Genomic DNA, 11,060 nt, shown 5'->3' with positions numbered 1-11,060 from the left:
CAACTTGAGCCCCCGGATGCATAAACCTACAAAACAATTTTAGTTCTTGACTTTAGGTACCCAAACTGTTTTGGGTCCTTTGGCATTAGAAACAAGAACTTTGGGTACCCAAACACAAGTCTTGGAGCCCTTGTGTTTGCCCCCAACAAATTTGGCAACTACCTTGCCGGATTTGCTAGTAAGCACATAAGATGCATCAAAAGTTTTAAATGAAATGGCATGATCATTTGATGCATTAGGAATTTTCTTCTTAGGCAACTTAGCATGGGTTGGTTGCCTAGAACTAGATGTCTCACCCTTATACATAAAAGCATGATTAGGGCCAGAGTGAGACTTCCTAGAATGAATCTTCCTAATTTTGCTCTCAGGATAGCCGGCAGGGTATAAAATGTAACCCTCGTTATCCTGAGGCATGGGAGCTTTGCCCTTAACAAAGTTGGACAATCTCTTAGGAGGGGCACTAATTTTGACATTGTCTCCCCTTTGGAAGCCAATGCCATCCTTAATGCCCGGGCGTCTCCCATTGTAAAGCATGCTACGAGCGAATTTAAATTTCTCATTTTCTAAGTTGTGCTCGGCAATTTTAGCATCTAGTTTTGCTATATGATCATTTTGTTGTTTAATTAAAGTCATATGATCATGAATAGCATTAATATCAACATCTCTACATCTAGTACAAATAGTGACATGCTCAATGGTAGATGTAGATGGTTTGCAAGAATTAAGTTCCACAATCTTAGCACGAAGTATATCATTCTTATCTCTAAGATCGGCAATTGTAACTTTGCAAACATCAAAATCTTTAGCCTTAACAATCAAATTTTCATTCTCTAATCTAAGGCTAGCAAGAGAAATGTTTAATTCTTCAATCCTAGCAAGCAAATCATCATTATTATCTCTAGGATTGGGAATTGAAACATTACAAACATGTGAATCAACCTTAGCATTTAAACTAGCATTTTCATTCCTAAGGTTGTCAATCATCTCACGGCAAGTGCTTAGCTCACTAGATAACTTTTCACATTTTTCAATTTCAAGAGCATAAGCCTTTTTAACCTTAACATGTTTTTTGTTTTCTTTAATTAGACAATCCTCTTGGGAATCCAAAAGATCATCCTTTTCATGAATAGCACTAACCAATTCATTCAATTTTTCCTTTTGAGCTATGTTAAGGTTGGCAAAAAGGGAACGCAAATTATCTTCCTCATCACTAGCATTGTCATCACTAGAGGATTCATATTTAGTGGAGGATTTAGATTTAACCTTCTTTTTGCCGTCCTTTGCCATGAGGCACTTGTGGCCGACGTTGGGGAAGAGGAGTCCCTTGGTGACGGCAATGTTGGCGGCGTCCTCGTCGTCGGAGGAGTCGCTTGAGCTCTCGTCGGAGTCCCACTCGCGACAAACATGGGCATCGCCGCCCTTCTTCCTGTAGTACCTCTTCTTCTCCTTTCTTCTCCCCTTCTTGTCGTCGCCTCGGTCACTGTCACTTGATATAGGACATTTAGCAATAAAATGACCGGGCTTACCACACTTGTAGCAAACCTTTTTGGAGCGGGACTTGTAATCCTTCCCCCTTCTTTGCTTGAGGATTTGGCGGAAGCTCTTGATGACGAGCGCCATTTCCTCATTGTCGAGCTTGGAGGCGTCTATTGGTTGTCGACTTGGTGTAGACTCCTCCTTCTTCTCCTCCGTTGCCTTGAATGCAACGGGTTGAGCTTCGGATGTGGTGGCATCATCAAGCTCGTTGATCTTCCTCGAGCCTTCGATCATGCACTCAAAACTTACAAAATTCCCGATAACTTCCTCGGGGGTCATTTTAGTATATCTAGGATTACCACGGATTAATTGAACTTGAGTAGGGTTAAGGAAAATAAGTGATCTTAGAATAACCTTAACCACCTCGTGGTCATCCCACTTTACGCTCCCGAGGTTGCGCGCTTGGTTCACCAAGGTCTTGAGCCGATTGTACATGTGTTGTGGCTCCTCCCCTTTTCGAAGCCGGAACCGACCGAGCTCCCCCTCAATCGTTTCCCGCTTGGTGATCTTGGTGAGCTCATCACCTTCATGCGCGGTCTTGAGTAAATCCCAAATCTCCTTTGCGTTCCTCAACCCTTGAACTTTGTTATACTCCTCTCTACTTAAAGAGGCTAGGAGTATTGTTGTTGCTTGAGAGTTGAAGTGCTCGATTTGGGCCACCTCATCCTCATCATAGTTTTCATCCCCTATCAACGGTACCTGTACACCAAACTCAACAACATCCCATATACCTTTGTGGAGCGAGGTTAGATGAAATCGCATTAAATCGCTCCACCTAGCGTAATCTTCACCATCAAAAGTTGGTGGTTTGCCTAATGGGACGGAAAGTAAAGGTGTATGTTTGGAAATGCGAGGGTAGCGTAGGGGGATCTTACTATACTTCTTGCGCTCTTGGCGCTTAGAAGTGACGGAGGGCGCATCGGAGTCGGAGGTCGATGTTGATGAAGTGTCGGTCTCGTAGTAGACCACCTTCCTCATCCTCTTATGCTTGTCGCCTTTCCGATGCGGCTTGTGGGAAGAAGATTTTTCCTTCTTCTCTTGGTGGTGAGAAGAGGAAGCCTTTTTCTCCTTCCGTTTGGAGGAGTCCTTCTTCTTCTCCTTCCTCTTGGTGCGGGACTCTTCCGATGAAGTGCTCCCGTGGCTTGTAGTGGGCTTTTCGCCGGTCTCCATCTCCTTCTTGGCGTGATCTCCCGACATCACTTCGAGCGGTTAGGCTCTAATGAAGCACCGGGCTCTGATACCAATTGATAGTCGCCTAGAGGGGGGGTGAATAGGGCGAAACTGAAATTTACAAATATAAACACAACTACAAGCCGGGTTAGCGTTAGAAATATAAACGAGTCCGCGAGAGAGGGCGCAAAACAAATCGCGAGCAAATAATGAAGTGTGACACACGGATTTGTTTTACCGAGGTTCGGTTCTCTCAAACCTACTCCCCGTTGAGGAGGCCACAAAGGCCGGGTCTCTTTCAACCCTTCCCTCTCTCAAACGGTCCCTCAGACCGAGTGAGCTTCTCTTCTCAAATCAAAGCCGGGAACAAAAATTCCCCGCAAGGGCCACCACACAATTGGTGCCTCTTGCCTTGATTACAATAGAGTTTTGATCACAAGAACAAGTGAGAAAGAAAAGAAGCAATCCAAGCGCAAGAGCTCAAATGAACACGACAAATCACTCTCACTAGTCACTAGGGTTTTGTGTGGAATTGGAGAGGATTTGATCTCTTTGAATGTGTCTAGAATTGAATGCCTAGCTCTTGTAAGTGGTTGAGAAGTGGAAAAACTTGGATGCCATGAATGGTGGGGTGGTTGGGGTATTTATAGCCCCAACCACCAAATGTGGCCGTTGGGAACCTGTCTGTTCGATGGCGCACCGGACAGTCCGGTGCACACCGGACAGTCCGGTGCCCCCTGCCACGTCATCACTGCCGTTGGATTCTAGCCGTTGGAGCTTCTGACTTGTGGGTCCGCCTGGGTGTCCGGTGCACACCGGACAGGTACTGTTTGATGTCCGGTGCACCGGTATGGGCGTGCCTGACGTCTGCGCGCGCTGCGCGCGCATTAATTGCACCGCAGGGAGCCGTTGGCGCCGCAGGGAGCCGTTGCTCCGCTGGCACACCGGACAGTCCGGTGCACACCGGACAGTCCGGTGAATTTTAGCGGAGCGGCTGCCGCGCGAACCCGAGGCTGGCGAGTTCCGGAGACCGCGCTTCCTAGGAGCACCGGACATGTCCGGTGCACACCGGACAGTCCGGTGAATTATAGCGCGGCGGCTTCCGAGAATTCCCGAGGGCGAAGAGTTTGAGTTGGTGTCCTCTGGGCGCACCGGACACTGTCCGGTGCACACCGGACAGTCCGGTGCCTCCAGCCAGAGGTGCCCTCGGTTGCCTTATTTCTCCTTTGTTGAATCCAACACTTGGTCTTTTTATTGACTGAATGTGAACCTTTACACCTGTATACTCTATACACTGGGGCAAACTAGTTAGTCCGATTATTTGTGTTGGGCAATTCAACCACCAAAATTATTTGGGAACTAGGTGTAAGCCTAATTCCCTTTCAGGGGACATTGTCGGCGTCGAAGAGATTAGGGCATCGAGGCCATGGGGACGTTGACGCGTCAGTAACTTAGCGTGTCGACACATCGCGTTAGGAGTATGCGATGTTTTTTCCTTCTCCGATTGTGATAGCCTCATCAAGTCGATTCATTTCTCAGGTTTCCCAAAAAGTTGTAGCTAGCGATTAGACTATCGGACGATAACAAGACCAGATAAATTACCAAAGGTCCATAATATGCATAGTATATTTTATGTATACTTAGGGGCCCATAGTTTTTGGGGCTTGGGACGGCACACCCTAAACTCTGTTAGGATGGCTCCAGCAAGGACCCTTAAAGCCTCCTCTACCTTAAATATACGATCCTCTACGCTCTCCAGCAGCGTTCTCTAAACTATCCTCTAGATTTAGTGGACGTTACTGGATTCTCTATATATAGAGTTTCTCTAAACGGTCCTCTATCCATTTGAATACTTTAAATAATCGGTTTAGCAAAACTAAAACATGTACAACACATTTAAGAATATGACAAATACGTATGTACAAAAAATAAAAAAATATCTCTAATATATGTATTTGCGTATAGATGACGTGATTTAGAGGACGTTGTTGGAGAGAAAGGAGATATAGATGATGTAATCTTTTAGAGGAGATTGTAAAAAACGGATATAGAGGATGGATATAGAGGACGTTGCTGGAGACAACCTATCTCCAGCAACGTACTCATCCCCACCCCCATATTCAAACTCCGCACTACGAAAAAATACAGTCTACAATACATAACAGTGTAAAAACAGTATTTTAGGTAAACTACGGGTAAACTGCTAGACATGGTCTTAGGGCTAACGCTGCCAGCGTTGTCACACGAGGCTCGGCTCCAAGAGTCTAGGTTTCCACCTCGATCGCTTAGGAGTAAGAGTGACAATAGATCACGATTCAATTATTTTTTCACAACAAGTTAGGATCTTAATTAATTTTAGTCAAAAATAAATAGAAATATATCTCAATCCTTGTGAGGCCTGCTATGGCGCGCGATTGCATGGGCTGCCGCCGCCGGCCACGAGGCGTTGACTTCATGACTTGCAGTGGCAGTGCTCTACATGGAGGAGAAGGTGGGCGGGATCACGGCGCGGTGCATGCGAATGCGATGCCCGAGCCCGACTTGTGTCTCGCTGTTCACTTCTCTCCAAACAGGGAAATAACGACAGTCGACAGCATTCCACACGCCAACGACAACGAGCACGTCGTCCTCAAGTTAGTTGAGGATGCAGAACTATCGAACACGGCTGTCTTTCGCCGCGTGATTGGTCATGGGAACCCTGATCGATTATTCCGTTTGTCCTTGCAGCAACATACACCATGGGTGCATCGATCTGACATACGATAGAAGGAAGCAGAGCACTCGTTTCCACCTAACTCTCTCCACTGCAAAATGGGGCCTTTTGTCCCCCACCCGAAGTGCTTCCGGTTTCTCCCCCTCCTCTCCGCACTTCAACGACGTCTCCCGGAACTCGCTATACCGAAACTATTTTACATAGCCATGGAAGGGAACTGTACTAAACTCTGGTCACCATGCGACCAAGCAGCCTCACTCATAGTCATAGACATCCCGTTGCGCCGCTTGCTTGCTTGCTTGCTTCTACGACGGAGAGCTGTCTACCGGCGCGATCCTCGACCCCGACGCCAGATCGGACACCTCCTCCCTTCGGGGGCGGTCCGCGAAGAGCATCCAGACGAGGCAGAGAACAAAGGCCGAGGCAATGAGCGCCAGACCCGCGGAGACCAGCACGAGGTCGTGCCCCAGAGGAGGGCAGTACCGCGAGGCGATGGCGCTGAAGGTGGCCCGGACGAACTTGCAGTCCTGGAGGTTCAGCAGGAAGGGGGCGTAGTGGTACAGCGCGTAGCTCACGTTTGCAGCCAGCACGAGTTGGCCGTAGATGTCGTAGGTTAAGGTCTTGTTGCCTGAGCACAAGTCCGTGTCTTGAGCCATGCACGTGTAGTTCAACCATGCCTGGAAAGTGGAAGACGTCATCAAACAAAAGCTATATACGAAAAATGTGTGTGTGTGTGTGTGTGTGTGTGTGTAAGAAAACATTTACAAAGACTGAAAAATAATAGTAGGTTTAGTAACTGAAGAGTAGCGAGGCTTACTGTCGTCGCGTTTTCAAACGTGGCCTCCCTATACTTGCACGGTCGGTCGTTGAGGTTTGAGTCGTAGGGCGAGCACAGGTAAGGCATGAACTGTCCTGGGTGCTTGTGATGCGGCCTTCGATTTGAAAGAGCGGAGATAGCTCTGTTCACTATCCCCACAAGCCTCACCACCACCTCTTTGCTCTGGTACAGCGTTCGGTTGGTCGTGCTCTCATCCACACACGGAAGGATGCTGCTCAGAGCTGTCTCTGCCTGAGGGTGCTGGGCCCACTGGTCCATTGCTTCGCAGGTATCCTGCGCAGCGCTGTTGCCAGAGGATTGTAGAGTTGTGTTAGTGGACTTTGTTCCCTCCGTGACCGAACAGAGTTCCAGTGTGTTCAGCCAAGGGGGCACGAACGATCGATCGATGCTAGTTACATTGTGAAACAGAGCTTAGATTAGTATGCGAGCAATTTTACTTAATGTATACTGATCCTGCAGAGATGGTTGGTTCCATTTGCTTTGGTCACATAAGGAAAAAACTGACAGCTAAATGAAAGCTCGACAAGAATGACACCCTGAGTGTACGTGATTTTAGTCGTGACACTCTGAACATATCCAAATCACAGCAAAAGGTAGATCAAGTAAATGTTATACCTGTTTAGTATCAGGAAAATCCCTAGAAGGATAAAGAGAGCCGCCACAGCTTTCCAGCATAAGGTAACAAATCTGTAAGGTTCGAATGGAAAGGTGTCAAGGCTTCAGGTGTACAGATCAGTCCAAAACACACTACCCGGCACATGATAGAAAACTTACATGTAAACTGTATATCTCGGTCCATACTTCTCTAGGCCTGCAGAAAAGAGGGGAACACATGTTCAGAAGGGAGTGGTAACACACACAATGTCAACAAAGAAGGGAGAGGAGGGATTGCATATTGGTTAACTGGGCTGCATACCGTATCCAAGGAACACAAGAACAAGCAGCACCACGGCTATGCAAATCAATACAACTGACCTGTAAGGAAATAGGAGTTCAATTCAGAAGATGTAATTGCAGTAAAATATCGCTAGCCACAAGAAAGAATGCCATAATTATCCATTTTGGCATGTTAATATGCTTCTTGAATGTGCAGCAGTGTCATATTATAGGAAAACTAACCTAATGATAAAAGTGATATATACTCCATCTGTTTTTATCCGTATTAGCTTTGTCCTAAATGATATATATTTTACCATCCATTTAAAAAAATATAAGTAGATTCATGACACAAGCTTTATATTTTTAGATTTACTATGACAGATACTTTCATAATACATAATTCGCATGTTGTGAAACTATAATGGTTTTTAAAATAGTTGGTAAATGATAGTAGTGTTTGAATTTAATGGAATTCATTGTCAGCTTTCCGTGAAAGCCGTGTGGTCAAGGACTTCCAAACATGTCATAAGCTAAACCTGTTCTGAAAAATAACTAACCCGCAATGTGAGTATATAGCACATGCATAGCTATCGAATGCTGATTCTATCAGTCAAGAAAATTAGAAGGAATCTGGTGAAGGGGAAGTTCTGAAACATACATGATATGGAGAACTTTTCTTATCATTTTGTAATTTTCTGCTGTCTTCACAGATATTGTGTCAGCTGCTTTGTTCAAATCCCCTTTCAAACTGTCAATTTGACCTTGAACTTCTGATGGAAGATAGAGTGCTGCCACAGTGATCGTCTGTGCAAATGACAAGTATTCTGTAACATTCCTTAGTGTCTGAATAGTGAAATCAGATTGGTTCACAACAAAATCGACGGTCCGCGTAGCTTCTTCATGGAATTTACTCTGCCCATACAGAAGGAGAATGCACCCAGCTCTGGTGTGAAACAAATAACTATCAAAACCAATGGTAATACAGCATTACAGCTGTGAAAAGTTAGTTCTTGTTAAGGAAATAAACATAAAATTAACAGAGAAGAATCATTTTCTTATACCACAATCACACAACAAAGCTAAAGAAAAAAATGGTTGCAAAGAGATGTAGTGCATTACATTATAGCAAGTGTGAAGACCCCAAGCAACACAGGACCTACTACATCTGCATAAGAAACCTTTCTTTTGGACATTCTTGTTCCAAAATAGCATCGTCCAGCCACAGCTATCCCGAAAAATATGAACCACAAAGCACCGAGAAGAAATCCAGAAACACCTGTGAATGAAACAGACTGAAACAAACTAGGTTCAGCTAACGCAACAATGGAATATGAGTATTCCACAAAATGAAAAAGGATGGATTGACAGATAGCAGTCCCATCCTAATAACAAACAGAACGCTAACAAACTTCATTGTGCTTGGTAAGTATAGAAGCCCAGAGTTCAGGCTTAGGTCTACCTTAACTTAGTATGCTATGCCAATCCATGAAAGCAATGCCATTTTAAGATTTACACTAATATTTTTTAGCAAGACAAAATCTGGAAAAGAATAGACAGACAGAACTTCTCCATCTGTTTCAGATCTACAGATGGCAAAGCATGTAACTGGTACAGTTCCATGTCACTTTGTCTATCAAGTGTATAACATTATAAATTAGCGAACCAACAAGATGTTGTATAGTTCTGACTCTTGGCCCATGCAGTGTTTCCTATTACAGGAAAGAGATAATCAAGCTAGTCCATGTCCTTATCATCATTAGAGTTCTAGCCCATGTCTTTATCATCTAGATTACAGAGTTTACACTATATGCAACAGACTGAATCTCGGCTGTATGCAAAGCCTGTACTAGTCCTGTCTAACCTGCTTCCATCAATCACATAAATACTACCTGATATACTACGGCATCCATAACCAACTGAAGCTTTATGCTCATGAGTTCCTTTAAAGTTCAAAAAACGACACATACCGCCCAGTAGTGCTTATTGGTGACGTTCCACCCTCCTTCATACACTTTGAGATGCCTGAGAACATCCGGCCGCCGCGTCCGGTCCTCTGCCAGAACCAGCGGATACTTCGCAACAGGCGCCATGGCTGCCGGTCCCGCCGCTGCCTGCGGCATGCCTTTCAGCAGCCCCTTTGCCCATGGTCCCAGATTCTTGACCTCTAATAAAATAAGATAATATATTTTCGTGAAGCGCAACACTTTATAACTAATGTTCGCACAATCGCACTTGCTTATACGATACGCTTGCTTACACGATACGGAAGGCATGACACGGAAACTAGTGGAACATATGAGGCTTTTTACAGAGACGAAAAAAACAGTTCCACTCGTAAAGAAGAAATACTACGTGGTAATCTGGTCCGAGTGCATGTGCATGAACATGTGAAGGAGACGTGAGAGAGAAGGGGTAGGTGGATCAGAGCACCGACATGACTGCAGCAATCGAACGGCCGACACTTGACTTGTTCTAACCAAGGTACTAAAAACACTAAAATAGAATAGCCGAGACATATGCGGGTTTACTTGACCGACGGAGAAGATCTACCGACAAGATCGTCGGTCACGTCGTCGGTCACCGAATAAACCGAAACGTCCAGAACTGGTGCTACGAAATCAAGCGCAAGAAAAAACAAACATATTAAACAGCCCAACGAATTTGGGTCGTGTAATCGATACTACTCGAATCCAATCCTACCACGCCTATCCATCGAATGAGCTGGCTGACGGCCGGGATCGCCTGACACTGGCGTTTCCACATACACCTAACTAAGGTACGACAGTACCAGCAGGTAATAGAAACAGTGGAGGCGGAGACAATAAAACACATCGGACAGTCTTCTAATAAAACACAGTAAAACTACCATGACTATGGTAAAGCTTCTTCCGAAGTGGAATGGATTGGAGCCGCCAATCGAGGTCGCCCGATCACAGTCCGACGGCCCGACTCCCCGACCGATCGCGCAGAAACGACAAACCGATAGCGCTACGAGACAGAGATCGCCAGTGGAGGCGAGGCGGGTGCGGGTGGTGGTACCTGGTGCGCTTTCGATCTCCCTCGCCGCGCCTCCGAGGTCGGCGAGCGAGTCACCGGAGGAAGCGGCGGTGACCGCCAGCCCCGCCGCCGCAAACACGGCCACCGCGGCAGCGGCGGCGGCGGAGGCGGCGCGGAAACCCATCGCCACGGCAGGAACCGCGCTCACGGCTCGCGGCGCCGCCCCGGCCGCATCTAGGGATCCCGGCGCGGTGTGGGTCGGCCCTGGCCCCTGGGAAACGGCGGGAGCGCGGAAGGGTGGGAGGGAGACGGACGAGGGGGAGCCGGGGAGGGGAGAGACCACCGGTCCACCGCTACTAGTGACACTGTCGCGGCGCGCCACGCCACTAGTGCCTGCGTCGGGCGGGACCCGGGGGTCTTGTACGCCCGCGCGGCGCGTGTGCGCTTCCCCGAGTGCCCGTAGCGGCGCGGCGCCGGTGACGTGTCCCCTGCCTTTCCGCGCCGCGTGCGACGCGGTACACGCGGCTGGGTCCCGCTCGGGGAACACGTGGGCGGGTGGTCCGGCGTGCCAGCGGGTGTGGAGGGGCCCGGGTGTCGCGGGGACGGGTGCACGTAGCGCTGGTGACCAGAGGGCGCGAAAGGGGCAGGACAGGAGGTGATGGAGGGTGGGACCCAGCCCGACCTCGTGTGGCTCCGTGGGGACTGGTGCCGGTCAGTTCAGACTGCCCTCAGCTTCCAAGGTAATTACGGGGTATGTTGTGGGCACTGCAGATGGATATGGGCCTATGACGCAGGGGTATTTCGGGGAGATGGTTAGGGTTCTGAGGGCAGGCGAAGTGACGGGAACAGTGGAGAGGGGTCCGGGAACGTGGAACGGGCGTCTCTGTCTCTCGAGATGCGGGCCCACCTGCATGATATTCTGTTAAC

General features: G+C 47.5%; 1 protein-coding gene across 1 annotated transcript; it reads right to left on the bottom strand.

Annotated features, from left to right (window-relative positions):
• Positions 1-5,389: 5,389 nt before the first annotated feature.
• On the bottom strand, positions 5,390-10,594 carry LOC103649866 (uncharacterized). Its single transcript, XM_008675565.2, has 9 exons — positions 10,176-10,594; positions 9,104-9,300; positions 8,256-8,428; positions 7,795-8,079; positions 7,174-7,232; positions 7,032-7,068; positions 6,873-6,944; positions 6,237-6,540; positions 5,390-6,096 (listed from the first exon to the last, which is right to left on the bottom strand). The coding sequence occupies exons 1-9, from the start codon at positions 10,315-10,317 to the stop codon at positions 5,725-5,727; spliced, it is 1,641 nt and encodes a 546-aa protein (XP_008673787.1). The 5' UTR covers positions 10,318-10,594; the 3' UTR covers positions 5,390-5,724.
• Positions 10,595-11,060: the final 466 nt, after the last annotated feature.

Source organism: Zea mays, chromosome 3 (assembly GCF_902167145.1).
Source record: "Zea mays cultivar B73 chromosome 3, Zm-B73-REFERENCE-NAM-5.0, whole genome shotgun sequence".
In the NCBI taxonomy this organism is placed as follows: domain Eukaryota; kingdom Viridiplantae; phylum Streptophyta; class Magnoliopsida; order Poales; family Poaceae; genus Zea; species Zea mays.
This window is presented reverse-complemented; position numbering and strand designations above follow the sequence as displayed.

What these genes read in the sequence shown, in the direction of transcription:
- LOC103649866 (XM_008675565.2), bottom strand. Translation starts at nt 10,317, where the DNA reads ATGGGTTTCCGCGCCGCCTCCGCCGCCGCCGCTGCCGCGGTGGCCGTG. An exon ending in TCTTGTGTTCCTTGGATACG is followed by an intron (nt 7,069 to 7,173) that starts GTATGCAGCCCA and finishes TCTTTTCTGCAG; the next exon opens with GCCTAGAGAAGTATGGACCG. An exon ending in ATTTTCCTGATACTAAACAG is followed by an intron (nt 6,541 to 6,872) that starts GTATAACATTTA and finishes CTCTGGCAACAG; the next exon opens with CGCTGCGCAGGATACCTGCG.